Source organism: Camelus ferus, chromosome 6 (genome assembly GCF_009834535.1).
Source record: "Camelus ferus isolate YT-003-E chromosome 6, BCGSAC_Cfer_1.0, whole genome shotgun sequence".
Taxonomy (NCBI): Eukaryota; Metazoa; Chordata; class Mammalia; order Artiodactyla; family Camelidae; genus Camelus; species Camelus ferus.
Genome location: NC_045701.1, coordinates 61,531,841 through 61,548,421, shown reverse-complemented (window position 1 = coordinate 61,548,421; position 16,581 = coordinate 61,531,841). Strand labels below are relative to the sequence as shown.

The window sequence follows — 16,581 nt, the reverse complement described above, 5'->3', positions numbered from 1 at the left end:
TGGCCCATTGCTTGCATGTATTGGTCTACTTATTTGAATCCGGTCTCCCCAGTTCTCTAACTTTGTCCACCTTACAAACTTGTCCCTATCCTTCAAACCTGGCTCCAGGAAATTGTCTCTGAGTCCTCCTCCCCTGAATGTCCATCACTCTCTCTTCTCTGCTCCCTCAGTCCTTTGCACATGTGTGTATCGTAGGGTTCAGTTGGCCTGCTTTTGTTTGCCTATCTCTCTCGTCCTCTGGCCTGTGGGCCTCTTGAGGGCAGGCCTGTCTCTCTCACCTGTGTAGCCCAGACCCTAGCGGTGGTGACCGATTTCCAGCGACCACAGGAGAAAGAAGAAACGGCTGGCACACAAAACAAGGAGAGTAATGGTGACTTTTGCAGTCAGGAGGAGGGTATCAAAGATTCCAGTTGATTAACATGACCAAGCGTTGATGACAGGATTTTGGCTGCAATTTTGCTCCTGTAAACCGTGCTAGTGCAGGTTAAAAACCCAGCGGGAAACAGGTGCTAAGTCAAAGAGTTAGAACAGCAATTAAAAAAAAAAAAAAAAAAAAAGGCGCGGGGTGAAAAAGATGGCAAGAGAGGCCAAAAGAAGGCCAAGGACTGAAAGAGGAAAAATGGTCAAGTGTTTTATTAAAAAATACCTTAGGAAGGTCTGAGCTTAGGAAATCACATCTAGGTTGTATTCAGTGGAACTGGGAAAGAGAATGCATGAAGTATTTTCTTAGAGCTGAAGTGCAGCATAGCACCTGGCACATATGGGGTAGTCAGTCAGTTATTGCCAAATAATTGTGCATGTCCAGCAGCAGTATGGATATTCACAAAGGAGAAAACATGGGAAAAGCAGGCTGAAGATATAAAAAACAGAAAAATGAAAAGAAGAGAGAAGATAAAACAAGTAAAGGGATAACAATAAATATTTATTAAAAACTGATACAAAACATTTATGTAGATGTAGCTGACCTTGGATTGTAAAGAATAACGTAGGATATGAAAATGGCCTTTATAAATAAAATGGCCTTTGAGGTAAGAAAGAGATGATAGATCAAAATGTTTTGGAAATTAAAAGGTACTTGAACAAAAGGAATCAGATAGAAAAATGATGAAGCATTGTTACATTGGCGAATCTGAAATCATCAATGATCAGAGAGCTGGAAAAATTATGGTGAACCTCACAGGCAGACTAAATACATGTGGGGTGATCAGCCCCGGATTTGAAATGCAACTCAAAGATCTAGAAAAATGGCAGAATAACCTGCTGCTCCCATCCCGTTGCTTTGGTTTCGTCGTACTGACAACCTCAGATGGCGTCATGGACCATGAAGCAGCAAGATGAACACACAGGAGGGAAAATCCTTGGGTTCTTTTTCTAGAGCTGTGATACATATGTGCAAACAAAATGCCTCACTGGGGGGAAAAAGGAATCAGATAGTAAAAGAATATGAACTTTCAAGGTACTTAAGCTACAGGGAGAACCTACACATTAAAAGATGAGGCTTCAGTCTATAAACAAAGACACTCCAAACCTAAGGGTTCTTTTCAGATTATAGGAGGGACGCAGGAGAGCGTGGTGGTTAAAGCACAGCTTCATATCCTGGCTTTGCCACTTTCCAGTGGTGTGACCTTAGCCTCTCTGAGCCTCAGTTTCCTCTAGGAAACTGGAGGTAATAATATACACACCTCAGGGGTTTGCTGTGAGGATTAATTAAGACGAGGCATGTGAAGCGCTTGGCATGAAGCCCAGCACGCGGCAAACACTCCATTAATACTGACTGTTATTATAAACTACTTGACAGGAAAGTCAGGGAGCAGAGAAACTTAAAGCATCTCTATAATTACATGAATTGTGATGAAACAAGTTAAACTCTTGCTTGGTCTTCTCCCAAACTGGATCTTGTAAGCGCAACATGACTCTCTGTGTATCTGAGAGCAGTTGCTAGGAGAAACTGGCAAAAGGCAGTGAAGTGGTGAACTCAGCCATTGTTCCTAAAATAAGTATGAAATGAGATGGGAGGCTTTGGAACGACTTCTTTTCAGAGGGGGAAAAACAACTTTCCAAGTGAGAAGGCAGTCTAGGAAGTTGACAGGGTGGTGGCAGGAGAGAGGCCAGAAGCCAGGGACACAGAAAAGAAGCTCCTGCAAAAAAAGCTGGCGCTGCGCCTCCGGGACCTTCTTGTCGTAAAAGATGTCCAGCTGGGAATCACACAGAATCATTTATGGAGACATATATTTATGCACCTTTGTGAGAGAATGGAAGCTGAATATTTGAGGAAAAGGTAGAAGAACCTATAGACAGGTACTCATTTTATAGGAGGAAAAAGAAATGGTTGGAGGAGACAGTTGACACTATGGTCAGATGTACGGGGAGCATGTCCATGGAGCTGGCTTAGAGTTTTAATGTATTACTACCAGTTGCGTGAATCACACACGTTCATCTCCCTAAGACTCATCACCTGTAAGAGGAGACCAATGCTCTCTGCTTAAAAGCGTCAGTGTGAGGCTGAAATGAGACAGAGCTTTTAAAGCGCTTAGGCCAGTTTTAAAGGTGACCTCTAACTTTGTCCAGAGCACACACTTTGCAGGATTAGTTATTGTAGAAAGGGAAAGAGACATTTCTGAACCCTCCGGTGGAGGTTGACGGGTTTGTGACTACATCACTGAGGAAGTGGATGCAGGTAACGGAAATATGATTAGAAACCTCCCCTTGCATCCAGTACCTGATCCTTTCATGTCCACTTTTAGGTCTACTTTTGTACACATCTTGGTGATAAATGGGAGACAAAGATTCGGTCCAAATCGTTTCCCAGCCAAATCACTATTCGTGTTAAACTCTCAAGAATGAAGAAAGGTCTGTGGAAACAGTTCCAGCTGTGAGCAAGTTGCTATTATCTGTCGAATAGCCACTTGGAATCTTCAGCTAGTTACCTTTTGGGCTATGTTATTCTTCTAGATGCTTATGTGACATAACCCAGCCTCTATAAGTGGATATTCATCATAGGGTGAGAAATGCTGACTATAACCCTGCCAGATGCAAATCTAAGTTTCTCCCAGGAAAATCACCTGCCTTTTACAGAGTCATATAAATGAGTTACACCAATAATAAGCAGCGAGGTTTACAAATATATATCTAATGACTCCCTTTATTCATGCTGAATATGGCCAATGAATATTCTAGAGGTTGCTAAATCAAATGATAAGTCCTTCAGCTGTTTAAATTCACCAAGTTTCTTTCTTAATGAGAAACAGACAGTGCTGGCTGACAAGAATGCAAACCAAACGGTCCCTTCCAGCCCGACAAGAAAAGAGGGGGGCGTATAAAGCAGTGAGAAGACTCTGAACATATTGCATTTTAAAGCAAATCCTACATAGCCCTTCCATCCCAGAGCAACAGACTCTTCCCTTGACATCCATTTCAAATTAAATTCAAATCTGTACCGCTTTTGCAAGCTTCACGCCGTGCTCGTACGTGAGAGGTTTCTCTTTCATATACAGCAAACGGGCCAAGGTTTTGGGGTCATCTCGGAGATCAATCTGGCAAAAAACACACATGTGATACACTCATTTATTTTTTCAGGCGTTGCCAGATATTTGAAACTTTGACATCATAGAGATGTTTTTCCCCTCGACACTCATGAAGCTGCCAAATTTTCTCTAAGGAAGCACATACACGTGCCCATAGTATGTTTAAAAATTACAGTGAGTTCTTTGTAAATGTATACATCAGGCTTTCCTTACACTTTCCCCTTCAAAGCTATTACCCTGGGAGCTGAGGACTTATTCCAATGATTCCATGGCTGTCTCAAGTGTTTTTTGAAATTTCCTATTTATTTCTAGATCGCACTTATAGGAGTTGTACTCCTATACAAATAATCAGTCAATCTTACTACTCTACAGTGATGCCTCATTTCATTCCCAATTATGACTCATTATTTTGTAGTTTATTTCCTGGCTCTGAACACATTTTTTGGGGGGGGGTTGTTTTCCAAACCAAATCTTTACCCTCAAAGGGATGAAGATTTGCCACCTGAGAGGATATTCTAAACGCATGTGCCACAGGCTCTGAAGACAAGTCCTGAAAAGGAATTTCCAAAGGGTTTGCTCAAGGAATAAGCATTAATCTTTTCAAAGGTAGAACTACTTCAAAAACAGAATCAGTTTTTGGATTAGGGTTGATAACTTAAATATTTTAGTTGCTTCAAAATCTCAGTGTATGTGAATCCAGGCGTACATGAATGGGTATAAACGTGAGCACCTAAAGGCTTGTGTTTTATTTTATTTCTTTTAAATTTCTTTTTATTTTTTTAAAGTAGAGATAATTAGGTTTATTTATTTCTTTGATGGAGGTTCTGGGGATTAGAACCCAGGACCTCATGCATGCTAAGCAGGCACTCTACCACTGAGCTAAACCTTCCCCTAAGACTTGTGTTTTAAAGAAAAAACAGTATCTTCATATATTAGGCTCTCATTTGTAAGCACATTTCTCAGCTTTACTCATTTGTGGGTGTGTGTGGTTTTTTTTTTTTTTGCCTTTATTTTTTAACTTAGAGCCCATCTGTTATCAAATAGGTTCCAAATCATACGAAGATGCTTCACCTGTCCCATCAAATATTTATCCATCAATACGGTCAAACATGATCATCTGGAATTAAGGCAAAAGACTTCATTTAACAAACAATGATCTTTCAGAGCAGAAGCATTAACTGTGTTCTGACTTATGGGCGTGTTAACTATCTTTCCATGCATTCTCTAGGAAATATTTTTCTTTCTTTTATTTATTTTTAAAATTTCTCTTTGTGAAGTGTAATATAAAATGAGAAACAGAAAGGAGCAACATATGGAACAAATAACAAGAAAGCTCTTTGGTATTATTACATTTATATGTCTTTGGGATAGGTATTTGGGTTTTAACATAGCAAAGAAAAAAATCTACTTAAAACTATAAAAAGTTGGAACAAGTTTTAATACATTTGCACAATGGGCTTACCGTTGGAGATTCGAACTATGGAATTTTATTAGCTTTCAAAACACTTTAAAGGCTTTTAAAATCTCAGCTCTTTCTGGTATATATGTGTTTTAACTTCTTTTCTAAGATCTGGAAGACCAAGGGGCTTAACGGGAATATGGAACAGTGAATTTCTGTCTTCCTTCTCAAGGAGTGTTGTTAAGGAGTTTCTGCCATAATGAGCCTATTCTATTGCTGGGGTCATTTTGACATTCACACCTATTTTGTGACTTTCAAACAATCAGGGATTTTAGATATAAAAAATACTAGGTAATGAGTGTAACTGATATTCGCACCTCATGCCTTTGGCTCAGGCCTGGAGAAGGGTGTCTATGTAAAAATTTCTCTGTTATTTAAAAACAAAAAGTGAAGAGATTAGTTTTTAAAGGCCACATCAAGACTTCCTGCTTCATATTAAATTGGGCTATTGTCTTTTCAACCATGGGCTAAATAATCGTGCAGCTTAAGAAAGCCCCTTCATAGAATTGATACATCTGAGACACTCTTCTATAGTGTTTGGTAGAATAGGATGTTGGTGAGATACCTAAAGGGTCTTTCCTTTTTCGCAAACCTTCCTTCCAGCGCCCCACTCCCATCCCACCCCACCCCTTCCCTCCCCCCTCCACCTTTTCACCTGTGTCCCTATGAGGACATAAGGCACGTGAGGCATGCAGTCCTTCAGCTCCGGCACCCATTCCTCCTGGACGTTGTGGTAAGAGGCAGGATTTACCACCGAGAAGCAGATCAAAAACACATCTGTGTTGGGGTAGGACAGTGGCCTCAGCTGGTTGTAGTCCTCCTACAGGAAGAGCAAAGAGTTTGTGTGTTTGTACCGCCAGGGTGAGGTAGGTCCCGTGGGGTTCCAAGGGAGTTCCATCGCAGCACCCTCTGACCCTGTTCCTTCCCTCAGCCCTGAATCTGATGGTTCCTTCTATCACCAGAAAAAAAGGAGCCATGGGTTAAGAAAACATCTGATGGTTGTGTATAGAGATTATGAAATGCCCCCTTCTAAGATGAACTAAAAAAAAAAAACTTTAAAAAATATTTTTAATGACTTTAGTGAGAAAATTTCCATACCGTAAAGTTCATCTGTTTAATGTGTGTAACTCAATTAGAATTATTGCAGTTCTTCTGCCACATGGGAATTGTATTGTATTGAATATGGATTTAAATTAGTGGGCCATTGGCCAAGACATAATTTTTAAAAATTGCATGCAAATTTAATTTCAAATAAGCTAACTAAAATGCAAAGCAAAGGACTGTTGCCAAATCAGGCACCACAACATTTAAAGAAATATATTGTGTGGGGGTTTAGAGTTAAGAATTAGGGATTTATTTCTAAGTCTACCTAAAGCCATAATATGGCCTAATGAATAAAATACCAGATTATTTTTCCCCAAAGACTTTTCAGACCAGAATATGCTCTGGTTGAAGAGTTCCTGGTTGCATAAGATGTTTACGTATATGCTGTTCTAGTGGGAGATGGTAGAGGTCAACACTGGATCACCTAAGCTTTGAGAAAATGTCAGTGATTACTTGTTATTGCATGTAAAGTGTTTTAGGAGGTTCCAAGGTGAAATATGCTACTTCACTAGAAGCTTGTATATATTTTCATAGAATTTAGTAACACATAAGCCCAAAGAAACATTATGTGTGTGTGTACACTTTATATGCACCTACTAGGTACACACACAATGTTCTCACATAACACAATGTGACACAAACGTCCATACACACAACATATAATTCATGTATGTATACAGACTACATACAGGCAGTAATTATACGTGCATTGGTGCAACCAAATCTGTATTTTCACACTTAACACATGTGCACATAGACATGGACAACATACCAATTCATTTATCAGGATTTGTCCTTACTACACTTCCTGACATTTAAAAAGTTATAAAACTTATATATGCTCATTGCAAAAATTCTGACATTATGAAAGTTCATAGAGTAGAAGTAAAACTTGGCTCCCATCCCCTACTTGGTCCCATAGTTTTTCCTCTCTTCCCAGAGGGAGCAGTTACGTAACAGCATCCTTCCCGGCATTTTATATTTATTTACATACATAACATACACATGTTTATTTAAAAGAGAAATAGATTCTATAGCTCATATTTTTGTGACACTTGTTATTTTAAACTTAACATGTCAGGGATATTTTAAAATATCAACCCCACTATCTTTCTGTTGACTCTAATGACGTCTTTGTAAGAAGGGGGTGCACCATCCACGTAAACGCGTGACTGGAAGGAAGCCCCTTGGTATGTCAGGCGTGGTCATCTCTGGCTGGTGGGTATGTATTTATCTGTCATTTACCTCTTCAAAGTGCCCAGCATGCAGGGGTGCAGTATGCATGGCCGGCACTCTTACTACTTCTAATATTATCAAAACCTAAGCAAAGACTTTTAGCTACCTAAACAAAATGCAATGCAAAATGGCAAGAATGCTGAAAAATCCTAAAATCCTAAAAAATGAACTACAGGGACATATACAGACAAAAATCAGTCGTGGTGGCTCGTTCACCACATTTCTATTAAAGCAAATAACTGGGAGTTGCGTACGTTGGCTGAAAAACTGGTGGGACCACACCTACTGATTGTATCTCAGTTGAGTTGTGCCCTTGTCTGTGTGTGTGTGTGTGTGTGTGTGTGTCTTCATGGCGGGGCTGGGGTGGTGGGAGCAGACAGCTCATCTCTTTTCACTACCTCTTTCTCTTTACACAACTAGCCCTGAAACCAAACCTCTCCCAGGGTCTCTCTGCCTTTCCCCTTTCTCTCTGAGAGTAGCCATGAGGCCCACAAACTAGGACCTCTCCTTCCCAGGCCATAATCTACAACTGTCCACGACACCACACGCCCCTACCATTTCAACCTCTCACCAGGATTGTCATAAGTGGAGTAGGGGCCGTGTTGGCTTTTTTCCCTCATGCCCCACTTATACTCTGTCCAGAGCAAATATCCCATAAATGCTGTCGATTGACTGGGTGACACCAGGTCTGCAGTGACCTACAAATGAACACATGGGTTTTCTGTGGGTCATTTACTGCAGCAGTTTTCATTAGAATCACCCAGGGAGCTTGAAAAACATCCTGATGCCCTGGTAGCCAACGACCTGCCTCTTCCCACCTGCCCCACTACTCTGGGACCAATGGAATCAGAATCTCTGGAGAATGGGCTTGGGTATCTGGGCGTTCTGACTTCATTGGTCTGAGGTTGGCATGGAGTCGAGAATAACTGATTTACATTAACATCATCATCACTGTTAGCTGAGGATGTATCAAGGGCTTATTGCTAAGGGCCAGGCACTGTTTCAAGCTCCTACATGCACTATCTAGTTGGACCCTCCCACTAGCACTGAAAGGATGTCACCACCAACACCCGAATTTCACAGAAGAGGGAGTTAAGGTTTAGAGAAGATTGGTAACAGACCAGTGTCACTAGCTGCGAGATACCAGGATGGGGAATTTAGCCTGAATCCAGGTCTAGTTCTTAATTGTGACCATGCAATTTGCTTCAGCCCAGAATTTGAAGTGACAGATGAAGAATTTTCTTGAAAACTCAGTTATCCAGGAATCTGAATATGGATTCATGCTTTACCCGAGGATCTAAGAAATGTTAGACCGTGGGGTATGGTATAGCTATAGATCTACAGAAAGGCCCGTCTCTAGGCCTGCACCTGCTAGTAATTACCACCAGATGGCAGCAGACACTGCATGTTTAAAACCTCAAAGCCAAAACCAAAACACCCTTGGAGAAATGGCACAACTAGGTAAGACTGTCTCCCAACTAGATAAGCAAATGACTGGTGGTCTGAAAAGATCGTGTTCACTTGATCCTTTACCCAGAGACTCTTAAAGGAATTCGCTCACATTATGGACAAGTTAGGAAGACGGTGGGTTGCTGGATTGACTGTAGGTGGGGAGATCAGAGGGAGTTTGGTTTTTTGAGATTTGCCCTCCTGGTAGAGCAGCCAACGCCCTCCAGCTGAGTGACTTCTGACTGTGTCCTTTATCCGGCTCTGTATTCTGAATCTCTCTTCTGTTTAAACCTGAGTCCTCCTGTATAATTCCATTAAAAAAGGTTTATTACTTTCCCACTGACCGTCTAGCGTCCAGCATTAAGGATGCTGTATGAACCGTATGAAGTGAGTAAGAATTGGCAATCCAGTGGGGGAAAGAAAATGAAAATGTGAGAAACTATCCAATTTGTGTGAAAGTGAGACAGGTGAAGTTTCTCTTGCTTTTAATTTGCTCTCTGGTAATAGAATAATGTACAATAGGTGCTGGACTGAGTTAGGAAAATACAGTTTGAAGGCTGGGAGAGGACTGAGGGCTCAGCTAGGGCAGCGGCTGGCACAGGAGTGTCCCCACGCGCAGCGCTAGCATAAGCTGGGAGCTGGTTGGAAATGCACGTTCCAGGCCCCGCCCAGCGGCCCAGAAGCCGAGGGTCTGGGGGCGGGGCCGCTCCATCCGGGTCCTTGCAAGCCCCCGGGGTGACTCCATCTCAGAACGGCAGGTGCTGTGCTTGCCTGGCCCGTCGGCCAGTCTGATAGTTTTAGAAACCGAAGTCTAGACACTGAATGATTCAACTGGGGGTACAGAGCAAACGTACCTTTAACGAAGGCTCCACCCGTTGGCTGGCCGGGCTCACTTCAGCCCCCGTTTGCCGCTGGCTGCAGCTATGAAACATGGCGGCGGGTTTTCAGGAATAATAGTAAGTGTCCTTTCGGGACTGACGGGGCTGGGCCCTGGGAGGCTGGGGAACTTGAATCTGTACCAGCTGATGATTGGGTGGCTTTTTTTTTTTTTTTTTTTTGCGATGGGGCAAGTTTTGAGCCTTGGTTGGATGCTCACATGTTGAGATGATGGAAAGGGGCAGTGAGTCCATGGTCTGTTTGGTATTGAGGTCCCTTCCAATGTTGAGATTGAGAATGGAAGACAAAGTGTGACTCGGAAGGGGCTTTCAAGGGCCAACGTGGACTGAGGCTGGAGTGTGGGAGGGGCTGGGGAGGAGGGTAGGGAGGGATTTGGGCAGGGTCGCTTTTGAGTGCTTCTCACCCGGCTTCACATTGCAAGTAGGAGAGGGTTTGGTTTGAAGGCTAGTCTAGTGTTCTGGGGTGGCTATGGGTGATTATTAAAAAGATAAGTTCAGGGACAGCCTCAGTGTCAGATGGGCCAGACACCTGGGTTCAAATCTGTCTGGAACAGCCTCATCAAGATGGCACAGGTGTGAGGAAGTGATACCATGAGTCCAGCCCTTCTCAGACTTTGTGTATATTTGAATCACCTGGGGACCTTGTTAAAGTACAGATTCTTATCCGGCAGCAGGTCTGGTATGAAGTCTGAGAATTTGCATTTCTGACTGCTTTCCAGGTGGTGCTAATGCTGCTGGTTCTGGAACTGAGCCACACTTTGAGTGGCAAGGGGATTTGCACTGAACACTCTCCCTGTCTCTCCCCACACCCTCTCTGCACCCCTGCAGCCCGTACCTACATTAAATTGGAAATAGAATTCTGCTTCCAAGTTCTCTTAGGTTTAGTGACATTTACCCCAGGTTTTCAGCAGAGTTTCATTTTCATATTCTCCCGTAAATATACTCATATCTGCCAGGCTTCGTTTGGAAAATGTGGATGGCACACATAGAGTGGGAGTGCAGCAGAGTGTTTCAGAGCATGGGATGGGGAGACAGTCTCCTGCTTCAAACCCCAGCCCCACCTGTGACTACTGTGGGACCTTGGGTATTTTCTCTCTGCCTCAGTTTTCTTATCTGTAAAATAGGCTGATAATAGTGCTGGCCTCGGAGGGTTGCTGTGAGAATAAAATGTGTGTAGACCATTTAGAACAGTGTCTTGAACACAGCAAGTTCTTGAGTGTTTAATGGTCCAACCTCCATCCCACATCAACAGCTCCAGGTCCTGGTATGGTGTCCTGACCCTCATTGGATACAAGGGCTGAAGCAGAAATGAACTTTTTCTAAACTGAGAAGCAGTGAGACTCAAATGTTTGCGAACTCTGATTGTTCCTCTGAATCAATGTTCCCACAGCTTCATTTTTCATGATCTGGAGAGAAGTAAGATCATGTCCTAGGATTACTTTTACTAATAATTTGTCACATGGGCCAGCTTCTTCCTCATCCCCCAATTTGAACACCGCTAAAACCACATTAAGGTGCATATGAGCAAGAAAGGTTGAGTTGCTCATTGAAGAAGAACATTTGTTCTGAAGTGCTGGGCAAACTTTCCGTGGAGGATTGGTATCAGATTCTGGACTCCAGATGGCCCGACTGGGTCAGCCTATAGCAAAGGGGAAGGCTCCTGTCCTTCTAAGTGGACCCTCGGTTGCCATCAGTGAGCCCCAGATGTACTTGCCTCCTTCCTTGGTCGTATGTCTCTTTCTTCAGCCCTTAGGGGATAGGGAAGGGCTTCAGAACTCAGGGCCAGTGAAGACACGTGGCGGCGTGCAGCCCTGGCTGAGTGAGAGGGGCAGCTGTTGGCCTTCCTGCTCCTGCACTTTTGTGGTCACTGGTGTCAGCTGAGCTGCTGTGGCTTCTCAGTGACAGACACCATTCTCTGCTTGCCCCCATGCAGACAGCCCCTGAGCCAGTGGGGCTTGTGTGCAGAGAGCTTGGGCGTTTATCCTGCTGATAAGCCAGGCTCCTGACACCAGGAGACTCTCACTCCTCCCTGGCAGTGCTGCTAACTGCCACTTTTGTGCATGTTGCCTTTGAGATAGTCCAGATGTGGAGTTTGGCCAGAGAGGCCGCCATCCGAGCAGTGTCTTGCCCACATTGCTCCTGGGGGCATCTTAGTACCAGGGCCGGTTCCACTCTAGGTGGCCGGTGTCGGGGGTGGGAGGATGCCTGGTTCAGGGCCCTGACCTAGGAAAGACCCCTCTCGGGATTTGTCACTTCCCAGCAGGCAAACGCCCAGGCTCACGGCAGCAACCCCACCCCAGCTTCCTGCTCTCCGCTGGTCTCTCATGACACCCTCTAAACAAACTGGCCTGCAAGTACGTCGTGGAAAAGTCGATTCTCAGACTCTCTGTAGTCAAGCCAAAGATCTGAGCTCTAGAAATCCCTTTCATAGAGACTTTCGGTAACACACTGCCAGGGGCATGTGCCGTTCAGGCTGAGTTGGCACCACCTAAATAGATCTGGCTTACGGACCTGTCCTGCTTGTCTCCCCAGTGTGGGCTGAGGGGTCACGTGCAGAGTCACCCTGTGAAAAGCCCCTTGCTTCATTGCCTGACCGAATGTTTGGAATTCCACCTAATAGAAGAACCAGAGTTCTGAAGACTCTTTGTCTCCAAAGGACTCCACTCAAAGTCCAAATATCAGTTTGTTTTAGGGGTTTGGGGAGAGAGCTCAGCGGCCATGGGCTGGCAGTGTATGCATGTGACTTCATTGTCAACCGTCTTTAGCAAACGCTCGGCTGGCTTGTGAAGTGCTGGAAACGTGTCTCAGGCGCGGCCGGTGGGGCTGCATTGGTGCCCGGGGCAACTCGGTGTGGGCAGGTGGAGGGAACCAGGTCAAATGATTTTGTCCAGGGCTGACTATGAGGGTAGAAATAATGAACTCCTATCACTTTCTCTTTACGAACACGTGCTTCTTGAAGTTGTTTTTGCCAGCTCCGACCCACAGTTAGCTCACGACAAAGCCGAGGGGTGCTCATGTAAGAAAATCTGATTATTTACAGCAATTTGGAACTATATACAGCCAGGCTCAGAGACTTACTTCTTTTTTGTGGTTTAGGGATTAATCAGTTGGTTTTGAGATCACTTCTCTTTCTTGTTAGTAACTCTAACCGAATGAGTAATTTTGAATTAGTTATAGATCTCTCTTAGCCACGTGACCTCAGCAGCATTTGCTAGACTATAATTGAGGAGGCTGGATTAGCCTCCCTGAGGCTGGGAGTGGAAATTTTGGGACAATGCTTCTAAATTAAATTTGTCACAAAGCCTTCTTGGCAGAGTCATAGGACCACAGGAATCAACTTGAGTAACGGTTGTTTTCCACTGCCTCCTCCTAATGTTAGGCACAATGTTTCAACCCCCAAGACTTCAAAGGAAGTAATCCTCAAATTTCCATGTGCATACAGCTCACCTGGAGATCTTTAAATGCACTTTCAGAATCCTTAGGCGGGGGATGGAGCCTGGGATTCTGCATTTCTAATAAGGCCCCTGGGGAGGCTGATGCTGCTGGTCACTGGACCAGACTCTGAATGACAAGGTTCTAGAAGGGTGGTTCTCAAAGGATGGTGTACAGACCCGCAGCAGTGGCACTGGGAAACCTGTTAGAAACCTAAATACTTGGGCACCATCCCAGCCTGTAGAAGCAGAAACCCTGGGGGTGGGGTCCAGTGGCTGGGGTTGAACAAGCCCTACAGGTGACTCTGATCCCTGCTCAAGTTTGAGAACCACTGTTCCAGGAAATGAATCACGTGTCCTCCTTCAGTGAAACGCATTCCAACATCTAACAGTCCTTTACTGCTGCGAGGTCTCCCTTGGGTCGAGCCTCAAATTGCTTTGCTTAATTACTCCAGTTGTTTTAGGTGTTCTTGAAGTCATTTTTTAAGGTCCTAATCATAGAATTTTCATCCTAGAAGGAACCTTAAGATGTGTTCTGATTTCTCTCCCCCATGCTTTAGGCTCCCCTGCGAACCTTGTGTTCCCCCCCCCCCCCCGGCTTTCAAAGTAGCTGGTGGAAAGCAATGAAGTGAAAGTGAAGTTGAAGAGGTATCCATAACCCATTTGTTGTGACATTCTATCAGCGCTCATCACTTTCTTCTGGGTCAGGGGATTGGGTCCATTTGGAGTTTAAAGAAATTTTTCCCACTGCCTTAGAGCCTCAACTCCTCTACTAGTATTATTTTAAAAAATTTTCTAAAAAAGACAGCAGCAGAGAAGAATAAACTGTACAAGAACTTTTTTTTTTTTTTTTTTGCAGTTGTATTGGATTTGAAATTAAATAGAAGCTGGGGAACATTGTTCTGGGGACAATTAATGCACAGAAGCTAACAACTGTGGATTTCTCTAGAAGAGGGGAGGACTGGGTGGGCACGAGGGGCCAGAGAGCTTTTTCAGGAGGCAAGGGAAACAGAGGTTTCAGAGTCAGGCAATAATCCTTTGCTGTTTTGAACGTTTCAAACTGGATTATATTCATAAAATGTGACTATGGGGGAGAAGGGTGTAAGGTCCTCTCTCTCAGGCTGTGAGCTCTTGATGAATGCGGACACCCCAACGACTGCACGATTGAATGAGAACAGGCAACTGCAGCCCAAAGAGCAGCGTACCTCTTTCCTGGGATGCTTTCTGGTGGAGGGAAAACCAAGCATGAGGTGCACTGAGGCCCCTGTACCTTAGCTCAGAGGAGCCAGTCAGTTTCCCCACATGGGCACCTAGGCATCCTTTCCTGGTCTTATGTCTTTCTCGGTAATGATGTGAGAGGCCTCCTCCACTCCCCAGCTCCTGAGAGTAGCTGGCCGGAACCGCTGTCTGCCAGAGAGGGGGACCTGGATGCTTTGAGGAGCCTTGAGTCTGGTGCTAGATTTTCCAAGTTCCCCACTGCCTGGGCCTGCCCAACACCAGCCTTTGAAGTCCCACAGACATTTGTACAGTGGTTCTTGCCAGTGCACACAGAAATCCCAAAGAGAATTTTATTTATTATTGTCGTCTTCTAGTATAAAGGTTTCAAGCTGAGCAAAAAGACATATCTCCAGATAACTGTGAAAAATGGCCTAGACAAATGCAAACCACAATTACCAGGAACCTCGCAGTGGGACTTGGTCAAACATTCACTCTGAAGGACTTAAGACGTTTGCATTTGGACAGACTAAACAACCCGCTGATTTTGACCTAAATAAATGACCCAGGATGTCTGGTCACAAAAGCTCTGTCAAAGAAATCAGGCCACAGCCATCAAGTGCTTAACCACGTCCCCTCCAGCCCATGAACTTGTAACATCAGAAACTTTGTAGTGCAGTGGAAAAAAGTGCACTATGGGGTGCGAGGGAGAAAAGATAAGGTAGCATTTTCACCCAAGTAGAGTGTGTGCCAACTGATTAAGCATTGAGGGTCCCAGTCCATTGCCTTACATTATTGGTTGGCCAGGCCCTCCAACTTGAAGAAACATTTCTGACGGAGTGAGAATATTTCAAGAATCTTAGAGAATTTAGAGTCAACCCCAGTTTCTTCAAGAGTTGACCCTCACTTTGGGAAAAAATCCAGGATCTTGGCTTTTCTTCCTTCTAACACTTAATCCATCTCCTTCCTGCTCCTCAGTCCCCATCCACTGTATCTTTTTGTACCTTTCCACAGCTCATTAGGCAATTCAGATAAAGAGTGAGCAAAGGCTATAGCTTCAACAGAAACAATGGGTGAAACTAAAGTTTGTAAAATTGACTCAGTAATCCTGGATCTGGAATTGGTATGGGTAGAATTTGGAACTCTGGCCCAAATGTGATATTGGTTATTGATAGTCATCAATCAGTAAATGAATCATTATTTGCCTGTCAACACCTTGAGTCACGCAGTGATTTAGTTCTTTGTACTTATACATATTTTTAAGATATTAAAAATACTTTGGTCGCCACTTCGGTACACAGTAAATTTGTCACAAGCGATCAGCGGAGGTAATACCTGTACATTAGTCCCCATATGCTCAGCCAAAGGATCATTCTCCCCCCTCCCAAACCCTTAATGAGTCAAGAAAATAAAAGTGTACCTGTCCTGCGGTGTCATACAGTCCAAGCAAGTGTTGCTTGCCTCCCACTGTCACAGTAACTAGAGGAGAAGAGAAGAAAGTCTATAAATGCAAGCTTCAATCAGGAGACTTCGCGTTTCTCCATGCCAGCATCTCCCTCGGCAGCAGGGACAAGCATATGCCTCACCCGAGTATATTCCAAACCAACTTGACAGCGTGATTTCCAAATGAAAGGCAACCTTGGGCTGCAGTGAGAGCAGGTGGGCTGAGTCAAGTCCAAATTTCTCAACCAAGGTGAACACTTGGTGCCACTGGGGCACTCTGCAAGCTGTTCATCGGTCCTCATTAGCTCCTGTGTTACCATGCTTCTGAAGGAAAAGGATGTCAGACTCTTTCTTGGTTAGATTATTTTCTTTTGTTTGGTTTGAGCCGCCTTTTGGGATATAGGATCATGGAAGCAGCTTCCTTAGAAATCGTTTGGCTTTTATTTGTCATTGGAATGTTAAACACTGAAAACAAAGAATATTAACCCATTTGCCTGTTTTTCAAAATTTTAGAAAAATTTTAAAATTCTTTTTTGGGAGGAGGTAACTAGGTATATATATGTATATATAAAATATATTATTATGTATTTGTATTTATGTATTTAATGAAGATACTGGGGATTGAACCCAGGACTTTGTGTATGCTAAGCACGCACTCTACCACTGAACTACATCCTCCTCCCACTTGCCTGTTTTATAGTCTATAAGACAGAGCCAATAATGAAATGAGAAAGGCTTAACATTTATTTAAAAACTATTCTTATGAAATATCTCTGTGCTGTTGCTCAGTGAATTCATTACAATTTGAACCTTAGTTGCAGAAG

At 43.7% G+C, this 16,581-nt stretch overlaps 1 protein-coding gene across 1 annotated transcript in view; it reads right to left on the bottom strand.

Moving 5' to 3' along the window:
* The window catches only part of RHOJ (ras homolog family member J), a 76,878-nt gene that overhangs the window by 6,112 nt on the left and 54,185 nt on the right, over positions 1 to 16,581 (bottom strand). Inside the window, exons 2-4 of the mRNA XM_006188008.3 lie at positions 15,735 to 15,793; positions 5,639 to 5,803; positions 3,438 to 3,533 (exon numbers count right to left, since the gene is read on the bottom strand). Coding sequence (XP_006188070.1) covers positions 3,438 to 3,533; positions 5,639 to 5,803; positions 15,735 to 15,793 — 320 coding nt within the window. The remainder of the gene's footprint in view (positions 1 to 3,437; positions 3,534 to 5,638; positions 5,804 to 15,734; positions 15,794 to 16,581) is intronic.